Genomic DNA, 18,123 nt, shown 5'->3' with positions numbered 1-18,123 from the left:
ATGGATTGGTCACCACAGAGTCCAGACCTTAACCCCATTGAGAATCTCTGAGATGAGTTGGAGAAGACTTTGCGCAAATGGTCCGACTCTCCTAGCATCATTACAAAATCTTGTTAAAAAATTAATCCAACTCTGAAAGATAATACATGTGGTGACATTGCAGAAGCTCATTGAAATGATGCCACTGTGAATGCGTGTAGTAAAGGAGGTCCAACTAAATATTACAGTGTGTGACTTTTTTTTTGAAAGGGCAGTGCATATTAATAATGTAGTTTTAAACACATTTTTTGGGTGCCTTTGTTCTTTAAATATTAAACTTAAATTGCATAGTTGTTCTTAGTTGTTCTGTTCATAGCTCTTTTTTGTACCTGATCATTTCTGTGCAATTTTCTTTGAATGAACAAATACTATAATCTGACAGTCAAAGTCCAGTTTATGCTTTAAATGGCAGTTTGAAAGAGACATAAAGAGGTCAGATAATTCCCTGAAGTTCATCTCTAGAAGCACTTTTAGCTGACAAGCAGTTTACCCAACTCTTGAGTCTAAGAGGTAAACATTTAGCAGCACTCCATCATAAAAAGCAGAGAAAAGCAGTGGACCCAGAATAACATCTTATTTTTTCTACAATCTACCTTTAAGGTGCAAAAGCAGATGCTAAACATGGCATCACTAAGTACCATACTTTGTAAACTGCTCCTGTTAAATCTGGTGTTAGAGAATAAGACAGAAATGCCTACAGGTTTTGCTTTGGCTCCTATAAATTACAGAAAAATAATTGCTCCCTTTATAAATGATCAAAAATCTGTTATAAAACTGTCAAATCCAGTCATTCCAGATACGTGCAAGCCCTGTAGTTACTGCTTGCTTGGGTTTGGTGTAAACCATAAATGCCATTCTTACATAAATGGTACAAAACGCGCCACCACTACAGCTCCAGGGAGCTGATGCTAAATCATTTTATAAATCTGTCATGATTAATTTTACCTGCAGTTAATCATTACGGTTCAATTCCACATTGCTAAGGTTTGATTCTTAACTTGGGTTGTGCGAGGGTTAAAATCCCAATGAGTGAGGACATCAGGCCACAAAACCCCACCACTCCTGCATTTGACTGGTATATACCCAACCTGTCTAAGGGTATGAAAAGATCACAAATGTTTTTCAGTGTATCCAAGGCAACAGCTGGATGTGATTTTAGGCTTTCCAACAGCAGGAAGAGAAAAGCATCCAGCTGAGGAATGACAGGTTCAGCTATTTCTGGACTCTCGCTAAGATGCTGATCCATTTTCTGTCTGAAGTGTTTATCTCCTGCTTTCTGCACCATTAACTGGGAGACTGCATAAACATCCCTGATCAGACTCATAACTATCGAAAAGAAGTAGCAGCGAGAGGCATTTAGGCTCCAACGTTCCTTGTCAATATCGCGGATAAGACCAACACTTCTGGCCCAAAGTACATTGTCACAGACAAAGTAGAGGGAGCGGTTGATGTTGGCCACAGTGAGGCACAGGCTCAGCACTCGGTCAGAGAGTTGCATGGTTCGCTTAGCAGCCTCAATGGAATTTATTGTGTTTCCCAGCCTGAGCACTGACAAAGGAGGAAGAAAATGGGTATTAGAGCAGTAATCAATTTAATATGAAATGTCAGGTCAACATTTCATAGTAGCAGTCTGTTATGAACAGTAGAACACAGGTAAGCAACATTTAAATCAAACCTCAGCATCTACCATTAAATTACATTAGTTCTTCTGAGGGAGAGAGGTTTTGGGCCTCCCTTATTTACATCCTGTACTTTAATGCTCAAGCTCTATGTATAACTTGCTGTCTCAAAATCTCCAGAAATGAGCTTACTAATGTTATCCACAATTAAAACCTGCTCTTAAAAGCTCTGCAAAATTGTGAGACCTGTGTGTCTCTTTCACTCACAGACGGACCAGACATAAAGGCAGTAGAGCCTTTCTTAGCCCTCTCGATACAGAGAGAAGTGGTGCTAATGCAGCTCTGCTACTGCAAAGAATAATAAAGTATCTGTCTCTGTTGCTTAACCCTGCTGTCTGAAAAAGATTTAATTCATATTAAAACCACAATGCATCAATGCACATTAAGTTAGAAATGTCTGTGAGCCATCTAGCCCAGTATTAGGATCATCAGTGACACTCTGTGGGTGAAGTGTCATTCCCACACAGTCTCTCCCAGCTCACAGTGGGGAAAACGAAGACACTACAGAGCTCAACACAGTCACAAAGCCCAACAACTAAAGACAGATTGATTGAAGGAAAAATTGCAAATTTTTGATAATTAATGTCATGTACATTTATAGAGTACAGACCAATTTAATCTGACACGTTTATTAACATCCACCAATGTGTGTTTTGTACCGTTCATGTTTATACTAAGGTACAAATATCTGTAAAACACAAAAATGTTTTCTTTATGTGCTAATCCTAGTTATGTTTTACTACACTATACGTGTCTGAGTTTCACAGTTGAAATGCATAACTTTCTACAGTGTTAGTATCTAAAATGTCATAACTTTTGTTGACTTCTAACAATCTTACATAATCCTCCACAACATTTGGCTGGACACAACACCTGTGCAACCTTTTCTTCATTTCCCAAGTGCCCAGAGCCATGAAATATGTAACAAATATTGTTTTAAAATGCCAGAAATAGGTTCATGAAGTTGCTATTAAATATTCAATGAGACACATTTTCTTTGTCAAGGTCATTATTTCCTATTTTATTTAACATTTTGTTGAGCAAAGTTGGTTGTTTTAAATGTTCTAAGATGAGTGTCTATTTCTCTCATCCTGATTTTACTGATGAGATTCTGTGTTTGTAGAGAAAGAGAAGAGGAAACAGGGTTTCACAAAGGGCAATGATGAAGTTCTCAAGGAGTCAAATCAGGAAGAGATTTGAAATTATTATGCGGCCGACCACAGTGCATTTACATATTCTGCATTGAATGTAATAATGCAAATGAAGTCATGGTGCACTTTACTCTGGTCAACTACTCTGACTTTCCTGGGACTCACTATCGTGCTTTAGAACTTCTTTCATGAATAACGTAAAAAAACAGAACAAACAAAACAAGAAACCTAGCAGAGGAAGCTACAAATGTAAACTGGAAACACAAAAAGCTAGTTGTGAAATGTCCAAACAATAAATTAACAATTTTTAATATCTAATTACTGTTCAAGAGATTTGTAAAGCAAAAATGACAAGTTCCAGCCTCCAATTTATACATCTGTAAATAACCTTTGGAATGATCAAACAAAGCTACTGGAAAATATGTGATTGTGCTCTGGGTATTTGTAAGGAATATTTCCACATTTTAGACTAATGAGTGAACAAAATATTTATTGGAATAAAAGTCAAACAATAATAAAACAATAAAAGCAATCACTTCTTGCAAGCCGCACCGTGAGACTAAAACCTTTTCAAGGTACTTATCAGAACACTAAAAGTGGACATTTGCCCTTAAAGGCAGAAGATAATGTTTTATAGGCAATAAAGGTCAGCAATGTTTTTCAATACAATACTCAACACTCAATACAGTGCTTCTACTCTGTTGTAAATACTACTAGGACAAGGGATGGGACTACAATGCTTTTGTTTCCTACAAGGAAACAGTCTCTTGTATTATTTTATTTCAGAACTGAACACTGTGCTGAATCCATCCATCCATCAATCTTACAGTAAACTGTACTGTACTTTCTCAATTAGGATACTGTAGATCTTACTCAGCTGGACTAATTCTTGCTGTGTTTGGGACCTAGTGGAACCACCTTTTGTGTCGGTCCTCAAGATCACCGAACCCTTAGGACTATTTTCCTTAAAAGCATCTCCATGCGTCTGTAGTGCCTTCCTACCACTAACGATGGATGAAGATGGAAGAAAAAGATGCAAGTAGAGAGGAACTGTGTTTCCTGTGACAGTGTTTCAGCTGTCGACCAACTGTCACCTGACAAACATTAGAGATGCTGTGGTCACTTTTGTTAGATTGGGGTCTGTATTTGTCCAAAAAACACATTGTCCTACTAACTAGGATGCACAGTATCTGTAAACATCTATCAATAAACATCTGCTCTTTGATTAAAACCTGCATTCTGTATTTTTATTGTCCTTCATTAACGATTAATTAAGAGAACTGAGATGCGCCTTGTGTGAACCTGCCTTCATTTAACAATTATACTCACATTTTCGTCCAGCACTCATGTTGGCTTCCAAGCTTTTAAGTTTTTGCACAAGGTCCTTTTTTTCTTTGTTTCGCAGTAAATGTATCGACAGGGCACACGCATACTGGGCTGCTCTGAAATAAATAGAGAATAAGACGAAGATAAGATAAGATAAGAGTAGGAAGAGTTCTCGGCTCGCTGCTGGAAGCTCAACTCCACCCTACCACTAGTAAAATAAAAAGACATCATTTGAACCACAGTCACAAATAATGTAACTCACCTGAATATACGGTCTCGTCCTTGACTTTGACTTGTGAAGTTTATAACCGCGTCCATGGTGAGACCAGTCAGGAAAAACTTGTTCTAGTTCACCAAGCTAGTTAATGGAGGGCAGAGGTGAGCTCCACGCTACAGGACCCGGACACACGCTAACGTTAGCGTTAGATAATTAACTTCTTCCTGCCGCTGTCAGGTACTTTCCTCAGGTCGAATACCAGAAACGACGACGACATTAGGCGTTGCCGATAAAAACTCAAGTAGATCATCTAAAATTTGACACTGCGTCCACGTTGACACAAGCTAAACTAATTCTCGGTCACTTCAGTTGATTCACAACAGCTGAGCAAAACGGATTTGTTTCCCTACGGACGAATTATCAAACGCACCGATAGTCGAACAGGTTTAGTGGACGTACCAGCGCTACTGTTGGTTACCATAGCAACTTCTGTTTATGACAGAGATAATGACAAAATAAACAAAACACGGGTTAAAATTCACTTAATTTCATATAGATATAATCTAAGCCCAGAGATTTTACTGTTATGTTTTCTGTGTATGGAAAAACTAAGATAACATAAATAATATGCAGCATTGGAAATAAGAGATTTAACAATTTGTTCTTTTTTCTTCTTGAAATAGTTATTATTATTATTATTATTATTCTCATATAAGTACAATGGCAACGTTGTCAGATATTGGTTCATGTAAAAAATAATACCATTACTCAGAAATTGAAGAAAGTGTCTTAAAACAGATTTAAAATACCCCTTTCGCATGTAACAGTAGATTAAAGTTTTGAGATTGGTTGAATTTTTTTGTCCATGTAATTACATAATAAAAGTAAGAATAAAAAAGAGTCATTTAGGTTTTGTGCATGCATCACTCCCTGGTTATAATTTATTTTTTCAAAGTCACAGATTTCCTACTGTATGTGACAGTATTCAGTAGGACAACACAGAAGCAAAGATCAATTATGCATAGTTTAATATCAATAGAGAGTTGTGGCAGTTCACATGAAATTGATGAATGAGTCAGTCTGACACTGTGAACCTGAGGCTCATAGATCGTCTTTCTTCAGGTTGGAAGATATATTTAATTTAAATGTATAATTTCCAGTGTCCTTTGTTTGTATTGTAATAAGGTTAAGGTATTACCCATCAGTCAAGATGCAAATTGGTGATAATCCCAACACCAAAATGCCATTTATTAACCCCAGCCTATTTCAGTTCTAATCTTTTATAAATCATGTCAAATATTAACACTTAAAAGCCATATTGTACTTCAAACAATCATCTGGAAAGAACTGACCTCATCATGTCTCTTTTGCATATAAAACAAGATCCCAATAGGTTATAGAAGTATTGTGTGTGCTTATTTGTATAATTTCTTTTAATAATAGTCAAATAATGCAAACTTACAGTAAAACTAAAAACTGAGAAACCATAATGAGCCAGTAACAAAGTTCAGAGCTCTCTGTGTTGAGTTGAATTGTGGATGCACTACATGCTCTCTGCTGTGTGTTTGTGCTTAGTTTTGTTGTGTATTCATTAATATTAGCTCTGATTTGGTCCTGAGGCCTCTGATTACTTTCATTTTAGTCATTTCTCTTTGTCCACCAGACTCTGGAAACCTTGTTACTTTGGTAACTCATGCAGCTGTACAATATAGGCCTCTCCACACCCCCTTAAAGACCGGATGCCCACACAAGATTTATTTCCGATGTCAACTCAGGATATTCATTACATTTTCTTTAAAATTACTTCAGTGATGATGGTGGTAGGTGCAATTCCTCCTTTGGGGTAATACATCTCCAAGTATTACATTACACAATCTGAAAGCATAATCTGTCTTTGGGTTCTTTCTGCCTCTGTTGTTTTCAAATGTCATCACTAGGTTGAATTTGTAGTCAATTATTCTTATATATTTTTATATTCTTTTTCAATGATGCTGCAGATAGAGCACATATAATAACCTGTGTTGTATATCTTACAAAACATTTTCTGTGATTTGCCAACATCAAGGTCATGGTTCACTGTTTTGATAAACAGTGAACCATGATCTACACCTGCAAAAGTGTCGTATCATGCAGGATGCACATAATACGTTTTACACAACAGCCCAAATAAAATCATAGTTACAATTATTCATACTAGATGAAATAGAAATACTTATTCATAACAACGTTGAAGGTTTACACTTGCAGTGAAATGGTAAGGTCTAATGAGTTACTCATATCAGCCTTCATCACATTACATTTGATGAGCTCAAATCATGCACAGCATAAATGATGAGCTGCTATTTCAAAACAAATAACAGACACAAATCAGATAGTGTATTATCTGGTTAATGACTAGAGGAGGTTAGGCTATCTTAAGTGTGTGTGTGTGTGTGTGTGCTCTGTACACAGTTGTTTTTCATGCCACTTTATGTCTATTTAACCCTTTTTTCATTATATAGCAGCAAAATAGCAGGACATGTGAAAGGTTGGAAATATCTTTATGAAAGCTGGGAGCAATGACTGCCATGACTTGATTATTAGTGTTTCTAAATCCTGTGGGTTTTTATAAGGTCATTCTGAATTGCAATATCACCTCAACTTATTTGCATTCAAGTGGTGGATTTAAAGAGTGGAACAAGTGACCTAGAAACACTTTCTGATTCCTGATGATTTGAAGAACATTTTTTCCCGTAGAGTATATCTTCAATTATAATTTTAATTTAATCAAAGAACTATACTATAATGAAAGAAGTAAATTTTAGGGCATGGCTGCCTACAAACAAAAAACGTTTTCCCAAGTTGTGAACTAGTGAAGGTAATCAGTGAAGGTGCTTCTCAATATTTCATCTCACATTTTTATTTGAATGTATTTGTGTCAGTTTTAAAATTTTTCGTAGATGGTGTTGCTATTTATTATTTTTATATTATTTATAGTTTTTTTCCAAGAATCGAAACATTAAAACCTAATTTGTCCTTGTCCTTGTTAGTAGCTCGTCTACCATTATATCTTGAGCCAGTTCATCCAAACAGAACCTTTATTAGTGTTATAGAGTTCTTACATTAACATATATATTTAGCTTTGTCTTAAATTCCTGCTTTTGCACTTATTTCTACACTGTACACCAAGTAGATCAGCAAATTTAGTTCCCCAGTAGGTTGTCATGTGAGTACATGCCTGCTTGACCTTAATATTTTTCAAAGTGATATTTAAATATTTTAAAATGAGTGCACTCTAACAGCAGTGCAAGTGCACTCAAGAGGTTACCATGCTTTCTTTACAACAGAGCTTTCTCAAGGGAGAAGTTCAAAGAACAGAACAGAACATCTCCTGATTGGGTTATAAAAGCATAAGCTACAGGCTACTCTGTAATTCTTATTTTTCTCAAAGTATGTGAGTACAGCACATCATAAAAAGTCCATTTTAAGTTAAAGTACAATTGCTGATTCTTCAAATGCACAATAAAAGTTGAATAACTTCCTCGCCAATTTTACTGAATGCGTTTAGCAATGACCATTTTTCTCAACCATTTAAGAGCTGATGTTCCTTCATAAAAACATATGGTTCTTAAAAGTTCCCCTACCTTTTCTGTAGGGGATTTTCGGGGTAATGTATTTATTATGCTCTCAATCACTTACATTATAGTGCACTGATTCATAGAGGTAGTAGCCAGGTGTAAAACAACAGGAGATGACTCCTGTGCAGAACCAAAAGCAAGAATAGATGCAGACAAATATAAAATGATCAGTAGACCAGGCCGGTGCAACAACAAAATCCAGCACACACATGCGCACACACACACACACAATGCATTTACAAGTGTGTCAGGTGGACTCATAGGCCAAGAGTGGAGAAAAAAGGATGTGAGGCTACTTTTAAAAGCGTCAGTAATGGGAGCAGATCTGATGTAGTGTGGGAAGCCGATCCATAATCTAGAGGCTACAACCTCAATCACCAGACCTCCTTCCAGCTTCAGCCTCGACTACGAAACAGCACAGAGGACCTGAGGGCCTCTGGGGTCGAGAATGAGCGTAGGAGTTCAGAAATAAGTGGGAGCCAGACCTTTGAAAGCTTTACACAAAAGCAGCAGAAACTAGATCTGATCTAGAGCAAAAAATAAAAAAGTAAAAAAAATAAATAAGTAGAAAAAAAAAACTGAGCTAATGTCCTATTTAGTCTGCCAAATGCCTCACAGCAGCTTTGTGCATACATGTCGGCCAAAATGTGCAAAATTGTCATCTTTGAAGTTCTGAGAGACAAAGAAAGGTAGAGGTTTGTCAGTGGCGCCAGTAAAAATAACTCCTAAGGAACCACTTGTAGCTGAGTACTCAAACCATTGTGTGAGTGTTTCCAAGCATGTTTTCAAAAATACATATATTAATACATAAATCCCAAAGGTTGAAAGATAATCATAAAATATTCATAAATCTTACCATCTTGTTTGTAAAGCATTGAATGTCAAAACTAAGGAGCATGATTTACAGCAGTACACTACATTACATACATTACATACGTAAGACATTGTTGTTTTATACAGTGTTGTAATCCAGTTTCATCAGGGTCAACAGTACAGTTATTTATTAACACATTTTGAGGTTGTGCATCAATCTCCTAAAATATATTGAGCAGACTAACTGAGCTCAAGACCAAAATCTTTAGGCTGATAGCAGTTTCTGTTCTGCAGTGTATACATATACATACATGGATATGTAGACATCTGTCACTGGATCGCAATGATGCTCAAGAAACTTTAAAATATGAGGATTCTCAGGCAAGGTTTGAAGGATTTTTATATTTCAATAAACAGAATTGTGGATGTTTATTCACAATGAGCAGTGGCAATAAGGCTATCCTGTCATTAACTTTATGTCTCCTGCAGTCTTGTTTCCTCCTCTCTGTCTCCCTCTCTCCGTTCTCTGTAAGTTTCCTTGGCCCCAGAGCTGTTTATCTCCAGAGTGCAGTTCCTGGTCCTACCAACCTGCTCAGTGTTTGTGCTGCTTGTTGTTGTTAATTTTTGTTCTTCTCTTTCCCCAACTGGTCGAGGCAGATGGCCGCCCACCCTGAGCCTGGTTCTGCTGCAAGTTGTTCCTCTGTCGCTCAAGTGGGGTTGTTCGCTTTTCTATATAATCCTTTATACAGTTATATTTTAAAAGGTCTTAAACCTTTCACTGTAAAGTGCCTTAAGATAACTTCTTTTGTAATTTGGCCCTATACAAATAAAATTGAATTGAATTGAATCAGTATCATACTGAATATCAATACAGTTTTCCTGTCTGTGTGTTAAGATGTCAATAAATTATCGGAAAGATTACGTTTTTGACTCAGACTCACCTCACACAGTATCTTCAACTCTTTTCTGTGCCTCCCTGGGGAAGCTTTGACTTTTGTCTTTGCCTTCCTGAACGTCTGTCTAATGCAGACTGACATCCTGTAATTTCCGGGGACCACTTGGGCATATTTTATCCCTCACTTCTCCACATAATGTAAATCCTGCTCAAATTGGACTGAAGAGCATCTTTTCGATTTTCAATGAATCTTCAAACTTCTATGTTTCCATAATTAGTTTTTTTTAAAAATCTTGCTACATTAAAAATGGCACCACGAGAAAAACCAGCGGCATGTGAGCTGTCAGTCTTGATGCCATTACATTCATTACTTATTGCAAGGAAACATGCTTAGTTAAAGGCAAAGAGGCGATGCTTCTACTTTCTTTCTTTTTCCTTCTTTTGACTCAATAATGATATTATTCTTTGTTTTATACATAGCCTTATATAAAAGCCTGCGATGATTATATTCAGGGATGTTTTCAATATCATTTACTCATAGGTTTCTTATAAAATTGACAAAACAAATGTTGTTCAAAAGTTCTGTAAGTACATCTTTAAGTCTAATCATATAAAAACATGCTTAAACATAGTTTGTTTTTACTTTAAATGATTGAATAAAGTTTTTTTTCTGTTTTTTTAAAACATGATAACATTAGGAGACATAAATATGCACTAAATACAATCTCAACAATCCAAGGTTATTTTAAATAAACGTTTCCTGTGCATCTCAAGGTGATTTTAAATAGGTGACAGTGATGATTCAACTGTCATTATATCTTTTCACACTACCTTGAATCTATATGCGAGAAAAATTACCTTAAAGTCTTCACACACAGGATATGACTGTGACTGTCTCCAGTTCTTTTGTGACTCAGTTGCCAAAAATCAGACAGGTTCAGATATGCCACACACAGATATTTTATTACTGAACTCTTTTGACAGCCGTTAGGTGATTTGTTTTTTTCTAGACATGTTTTAGCAGTTTCCATTGTTATGCATTTCTGAGTGTTTCTACTTTACTTACTAAAACACTTCTTTGTTGTAATGTCACATAGAGTCTATATGTTATAATCATAAAGCAAGTAGAGATTCAGAGTGTACTGAGGCTGAGAGCTGCTATAAATAACTATGAATATGTAGACAATTCACCCACAGAGAAAATAAGTAAAGATTAGAAAGCTATTATGTTTGTGTGGTTGCATCGGCACTTAGCACCCTAATTTGCACACATGTATGCAAAGGTATGCACAGAGATTTGATTGCATAGTTAAAGTGCACAGAGTTTATTCAGGTGGGAATTGATTTGATCTTACTATTATGACTGTCCAATCATGTCAAAACTATATTATTACTGCAGGATTCTGTCAGATTTCAGGCTCCATTTGGATTATAGTGAGAGTGAGGTCTGTGTTTCAGATATAAAACAATGTATATAATTATAAGTAGAAATAGAAAATACGGGTATTAAAGCAACCATTTATTGTATCATTGAAGCCTGCTGATTGAAAGGAAATCTGTCCATGTCTTTAACAGTAATTGCAATCGAAAAAGAACAACCTCGAGAACCTGTTGCACACTGTAGCTTTAATATATATAAATTACAGGTGCATTTCAACAAATTAGAATATCATGAAAAAATGTTTTCACAATTTCATTTAAAAAGTGAAACCCGCATAAAACACAAATTACTGAATCATTGCGTGGAGGCAATCAGCCCGACACACTGCTGAGATGATACTGAAGACCAGATTGCTTTGACAGCAGCCGTCAGTTCATCTGTGTTGTCGGGTCAGGTGCTTCTCATCTTGCTCTTGACAATACCCCATAGGTTCTCTGTGGAGTTGAGGTCAAGGGAGTTGGCTGGCCAATCAAGCACAGTAATATCAGGGTCAGTTGGTGCTAGTTTCAGGAGCTACGTCTTGCTGGAAAAGATAATTGGCATCTCTGTAAAGCTTGTCAGCAGATGGACAATCTCCTGGGGTAGACAACTGTGTTGACATTGGACTTGATAAAACACAGTGGACCAACACCAGCAGATGATGTCACCCCCACATCATCACAGACTCTGGAAACTTTACACTGGACTCCACTCTTCCCCCACCTTTAAAGCTCTGGTTTTCAAAAGAAATGCAAAACTCATTTTTACGTAAAAAAGGACTTTGGATCAGTGAGCAATGGTCCAATTCTTTTTCTGCTTAGCCCAGGTAAGATGATTCTAACATTGAAGGTTCAGGATTCGTTTGAGACCGGGAATAAAACTGTGTTAATCCATTTTCTGAAGATGTTTGTGTGTGTAGGCAATTGATACACTGACTTCACTCTCTGTGATTGGGATACACAGATACACAGTAATTATACTATATGAGCAGTGATTTGTAATTATCTAAATTAAAACAACAAAAAAAGATACTTCACTTCAATATAAAAAAAAAGTTTTTATGATATTTTAATTTGTTGGCATGCACCACATTTTGTGTAGCGAACAAACCTGAACACGATGTGTAGTTTTTCACTCTGTGGGAAAGAATCACACAAATAACGTCCTGTGTGGGTATTGAAAATGATGTGCTAAGAAAAACCTCTGACATGACAAAGGGCACAGAAGAGATGGGAGGAAACTCCCACCATAGCAAACTTCATAACAGAACTGAAATTAACTTTTTTTTTGTAAAAGAGGAAAGTAGACACGGTACAATATGTGCTCTAAGATCTGTCAGACCTTTACCTACTGTGTCATATCCAGATATTTTTGTAATATATTTTGCTCCCACTGAGACACACTGTAGTCTTCACAAGTAACTCAGTGAAAACTGTGGAGTCACCACCTTTGATCAACTTTCACTTTATGTCGCTATGAATTTATTTATAAGGAGTGTGTATGTTAGAGAAACAAGTGAAAACCAATTACAGAACAAGAAATTCAGCAAATAAACAAATTAAAAAAAAAACACAGTGGTGTTCTGTCGTACAGCTAGACAAGAGCATAACAAACGTGATGTGCACACTGAATAGGATAATACACAGAAAAAGTTCATGTTTGGTATGTAGCAGACCTTCTGATCACATGTTCATTTATGCTTGTTTATCTGTAGTTTGTATTTTTACAATATGTGTTAGTGACAGTCGTAATGTTCACTCCTTACAGTCTGTAGCCTTTTTAGAACTTGGCAAAGAGTGTGTGGTATAAAAAATGCAACTTTGGAGGTGATTAACCACATGTGGATGTAGAGTAGGAACATTAGAATCCTTAATTTGTCACTCTTCCTTTTCTTCATTTATGCAAAGCCAATTTTGATAGTTTTATGAGTAAATGTATGAGTTTACCATATAAAACAGGTAAATACTATACTAAATACTATATATATCATTCACATTTATTGGAAATCAGGCCTGTGTGGTTTGAGATATGACTTACTGAGTGTAACAGATAAAAACACTCAATGATGCAGTGTCCCTATTTGATTAAAGGATTAAACCTAATCAGTTGCATTTGTGACGTCACAATCAGTGAAATTTTGAAAGTAGGAGTTGACATGTATCAGTCCTATCTCTGGAGTGGATGTGGCATGTAGCATTCACAGCTAATGAATTATTGAATAAAACAACTCTCTATGTCCAATTACTGCAATTTTGAGTAATGGTCTTTGTGAAGATCTGAATAATTAGTGTGGTTCAGTAAAAAGTGTTATTCTATTCTTCTTCTTCTTCTTTTACTAACCCCATGTCCTGTAAATGGGTTGTGAGGGTGCTGGAGCCCATGCCAGCTCCCACTGGGCGAGATGCACGGTACACAATGGACAGGTCTCCTGTAAGGAGTAAGATCACCACCCTCCATGAGGAGACTGGGGTTCGAATCCCTGCTGTGGCTTACCTCCAGTGGGGGTCCTTAGGCAAGACCTCTTGACACTCAGGTGACTAAATGCAAATGAGCCCACAAAATGGGGATGTGTGTATAAAAATAGATGTAATTCTTGAATGGTTAATGTCGGACCCCTCGGTGAAGAGCTGAAAGTCTTGACTTTGCTCACATCTCGAGTGCTTCATTTCAAATTCATTGAGGTGCTCTACAGAGAATTTCAAAATACTTCTCTTTGTTCTATTATATAGAGGCCTAGCTATATGTGACATATTGTCTGAAATAGTAATGGCTGCTTCTGTGTTCTTAATTGAACTTTGTTTTAAAATGAGACAGTTTAGAAAGTAAAAATATAAACATCATTTTGAGTATGATTTTGATTTTGAGTGTTATTGATAATAACAGCAGACCGTTAGCCCCGAGGGGTCAGATGTTCCCTGAAAAAATAAATACTGAGTGTACTTTCAGTGTCACTAATTATGTGTAAAAACACCAGGAGAGAGGACACAGGTGCAGACGCACAGAGACTGGCAGACAGGTGAATTTAATACAAGCAAACAGGGCTCCTGTCAGTCCAAGAAAAGAAATACCAAAGAGCAGTCCTCACGTCTGAGGACAGGCAGAGGTCAAACCAGTGCTGGCAGAAAAAAAATCAAGGCACGAAAAAATCCACTGTGTAAGGCTAAAGTAAAGTCCAGTAATTATAGGCAGAGGATCCAATTAGAGGCAGCCAACAGAAAACAGGTGAACAGGTGAACAGGTGAACAGGTGAACAGGTGAACAGGTAAACAGGATTAGTTCAAATGGTTTAGGTACAATGGAAATTATATAAATACACAGTGTCTGACATTAGACGATACAGTTTATGATTTGACTACAGGAGAAAGAGGAACATGGCTGCAGGAATGTTGAGTGATGTGTCTTCATACCACAAATGTGACTTTAGTGCTGCAAGGATCAGAAGGACCATCACTTTTCACAGCATGTGAAGTAAAAAAGGATGATCATTCATGGACAAACATCTTCTGTTGGGCCTAACAAAAAGAGAATACTTATAGTTATTTTGCTTTCTTAAAGGAAGTTTCCTTTAAACTGAGATCTATATTTTGCAGAACTTTCCACTCACAGTTTCTGCTAAGTTGAACAGTTTAAATCCCCCAAACTGAGAAATCCTCATTTTATGAACTAAAGGACTGAAGAAATGGCTCATCATTTTTGTTTGGTCAATTTCTCTGTGTGTAAGAATTCAGACAAAAGCGCAGCTACTCACCATGGTTGACATAAATTCACTATATGATTGTCGGTCCATATGGGAGCTTTTTTCAGGTTCAACACAGCAGAGGGTTTTTTTTTTTTGTTGTTTTTTTCAGTCATGCTCTCAGATTACTATAATCGCATATCTTGGCTGCTGCTTGCTTCCCATGGTGAGGTAAAAACTGGTGCCTCTGCTTCTACAGTGCTGCGTAATTCTGTTTTGTTACTGCTCCTGTCTGTTTTTGAACCCACAAACAGATATAAAAAGTCATTTTTTTATATTTTGTACTGCAGGTGGATCTGCAGAGATTAATGACCTTGTCATTTCCGGTAGAATAGCGCATGTGCTCCAGGCCTCTGATGAATATTTCTCTGTAAATACTTGTCATCCACATCCTGTCAGTTCAGCAGAAGAGCCCTGCTCACTGGTGATTATGAAGGCTTTTCATTTGTCTCTACAATAAGCTAGGAGATGAACTATATTCACTCTTATTCCAGAGTGAACTAATAATAATGTCATTATTACTCATTATGTATGATACAGTCTGCTATGTATGCAAGGAAATAAGCCAAATAAAAGTTGTATTTCCCCAATTTCAGCAGAGCCAGAAGACTTTTTTTTTTTTTGCTTTCAACTAATTAAAGGCAGAAAGTTTGCTGAGTATGTAGGAGCATAATTGTGACACTAAGTAACGCCTCATAACGCTTCATTCTTCAGATAACGAGAAGCCGTCTGCACAAAATGTCAAGTGCCTTTTCTAGGTTAAGCAGCTTTGCGTACTTGTGTGAAACAACACTTAGAATAGAAATTAACTGATGATGAAAAAACACAAAATATCTTGACATGATTCAGTCTTTGAATACATTGTTAACTAGAATTACAACGTTACTGTTGCAGGTCTCCACCCATCAGTAAAGATGAGTTCATTTATGATCAGACTCATATTCTAATCAGTTCATCCATTAGTTGAAGCCTATTCGGGACATGGCATTGATGAGAATAGGTCAGATATGACATTACAGTGACCTTTAACCACCAAAAGTCATCATCATCCTTGTCCTTGTTTGAATAAACTTCCTAAAAGCATTACCGTTACAACCCAAACACTAAAGCCACGCCTGTCACTGTCATGCAGGCACAAGAATTCCCCATGTTGATGAAACCCCCAGTAAAATTTTAATCTTACACAATCCTAATAATGACTTTCAGAAAAATCAGCAGGGAACACAGAAGAAGAGTTAAGTTCATAGTATGGTATAAGGGGTGTTTAATCTGACTAAATCCCCAAATTGAACAAAGAGACACAGTGGTTAGAGACTGTCTCATGCCATTATAGGGCATTGCATGTTACAGCATTTAAAAAGGTCTTAGATTGTCAGAGAACAAAATTGGCTTATAGAAGTATTACAGTTCACAAGAAGTTCAGCTTTAATTGAGCAATAGCTTCATCCAAACTGATTACTGGTGCTGTCAGGTGGGCTTCTCTCCTAAAAATGACAGCTAGTTGATGTTTAGCCAGCAACTCAACACAATTTTAAAAAATGCATCGTAGTGAGTCTGAAACTCCTTTCTGACGCTGAGGTTCAAGGCTGATTCTCAACCTTGGAAACACATCTAGTCCATCTGGTAACAACTATGGATGTTTCAGTCACAGTTGAAGAGGTTAGGAAGGAACTGTGGTTGATTACATTAACTGGATTTTTCAAGCATTTTGTTTAAAAGTTAAATTTCAATTGTATTATTTGCCTTGAAAACACCAGTAGGGAAAACAAACTTTGACCCTTTCAAGCCAACAGGAACGAAACGTTCTTAAACAGGTCAGAAAAAATGCTAATTTGAAGTCTAGATAACTCTTATTATATAGGACTGTCTTTTCCCATCGGGAGGCTTTGAACAACTGCTTTCCTGTGCAACATGGCATTAGTTGTAGTTTGGTGCTGTGCTAATCTGCTTTGTTTGAATTTGGATAGCACTGGGTGATTTAAGTGAGATTTAATTAAAGGCGATCACATCTTACATTGCGTCAGCCTTCATTAATATATTACGCAGTGCACATTTACTTTATGTAACATGCTCCTGTAGTCATATTGGTGAATTGTCAGTTGGAGTTCACTCAGGCAGCTCTTCACAAACACCTGATAATACTTGAGCATCGCTGCTGCTATTTTCAAAAAGCTTAATGGATCAAGGTGTTGAATATGACGATATTGTCCTCACTAAAGACATCATTAGACCAGTACAGTTTTTTTCTCCTGGTTTCCAGCTAATGACAAATGCAGATGAGCCTGCTGAGCCCATTGTGCATCACTCTAAGACAAAAAAGTCTAAATAAAGTCATATTTTTTATTCATCCAGTGAACACACTGCAAGTATACTGTACATTACAACATCTTCCATAACCTGCATAAAAGAAAAAAAATATGCAAACAAATGAATACGATTTTTAGTTTTAGATTTAGTTTTTCAGTCACAGAAAGCAAAACAATTCACAACAAAATACACTACTAGTTCTGATATTTATATTAAATATAACAAATGTTGTGATGAAAACATATTTTAAAGAGTTTTGATTCCAGTAAGCTCGAATAAGCTTTTTTCATATATTGAGCAGTCAATAACACATCAATAACATACTGTACAGGAGCATTCAGTCAGAAATGTCATAACATTTATTTAAAGGCCTATTGAAGTTAATAATGATCATCACATAATCATTTTGATATATGAATAAAAAAAGTATTTTATATTGCACACAAAACACTGACATTTTAAAGCGGTTTTCAGTCAATAAGCAATGATCAGCAAAAACACAACATATAAAAAACTAAAACAAAAACATCTCTGATGTGAGACATCTTTAGTCAATTTATGGCAATTTTAAGCCAGTTTGTCATGAGCACAACCTGAATTTACTGTGTCAACATCAGCCTCTACAGTAAGCTTGAATTCTGTATGTGCAGCATTATCCTCAGCCAATCACGTAAGATTGTGAACCGTGCAAAAGAGCAATGACATGCATCCCTCCACTGAGTCTTGTATAAATTGGATCACTGGCATCTGAGATATCATGTGTGACGAATAACATGTGGGATGAACAAGCCAAAGCTGAGCTGTATGGCAGCAATGACTACATAGGTAGCACAAAAATGAACAGATTTTCCTGACAATAGAGCACAGTATTTTTGTGGCATGTCAGTCTTTCAAAGCAATGAACTAGCTGTCATCTCCAGCAA

The 18,123-nt window shown here is 36.6% G+C and overlaps 1 protein-coding gene across 1 annotated transcript; it reads right to left on the bottom strand.

The window, feature by feature from the left end:
* On the bottom strand, nt 1-4,802 carry pex11a (peroxisomal biogenesis factor 11 alpha). Its single transcript, XM_026366606.1, has 3 exons — nt 4,458-4,802; nt 4,199-4,311; nt 1-1,587 (listed from the first exon to the last, which is right to left on the bottom strand). The coding sequence occupies exons 1-3, from the start codon at nt 4,511-4,513 to the stop codon at nt 1,019-1,021; spliced, it is 738 nt and encodes a 245-aa protein (XP_026222391.1). The 5' UTR covers nt 4,514-4,802; the 3' UTR covers nt 1-1,018.
* Nucleotides 4,803-18,123: the final 13,321 nt, after the last annotated feature.

Source organism: Anabas testudineus, chromosome 6, assembly GCF_900324465.2.
Source record: "Anabas testudineus chromosome 6, fAnaTes1.2, whole genome shotgun sequence".
Taxonomy (NCBI): Eukaryota; Metazoa; Chordata; class Actinopteri; order Anabantiformes; family Anabantidae; genus Anabas; species Anabas testudineus.
This window is presented reverse-complemented; position numbering and strand designations above follow the sequence as displayed.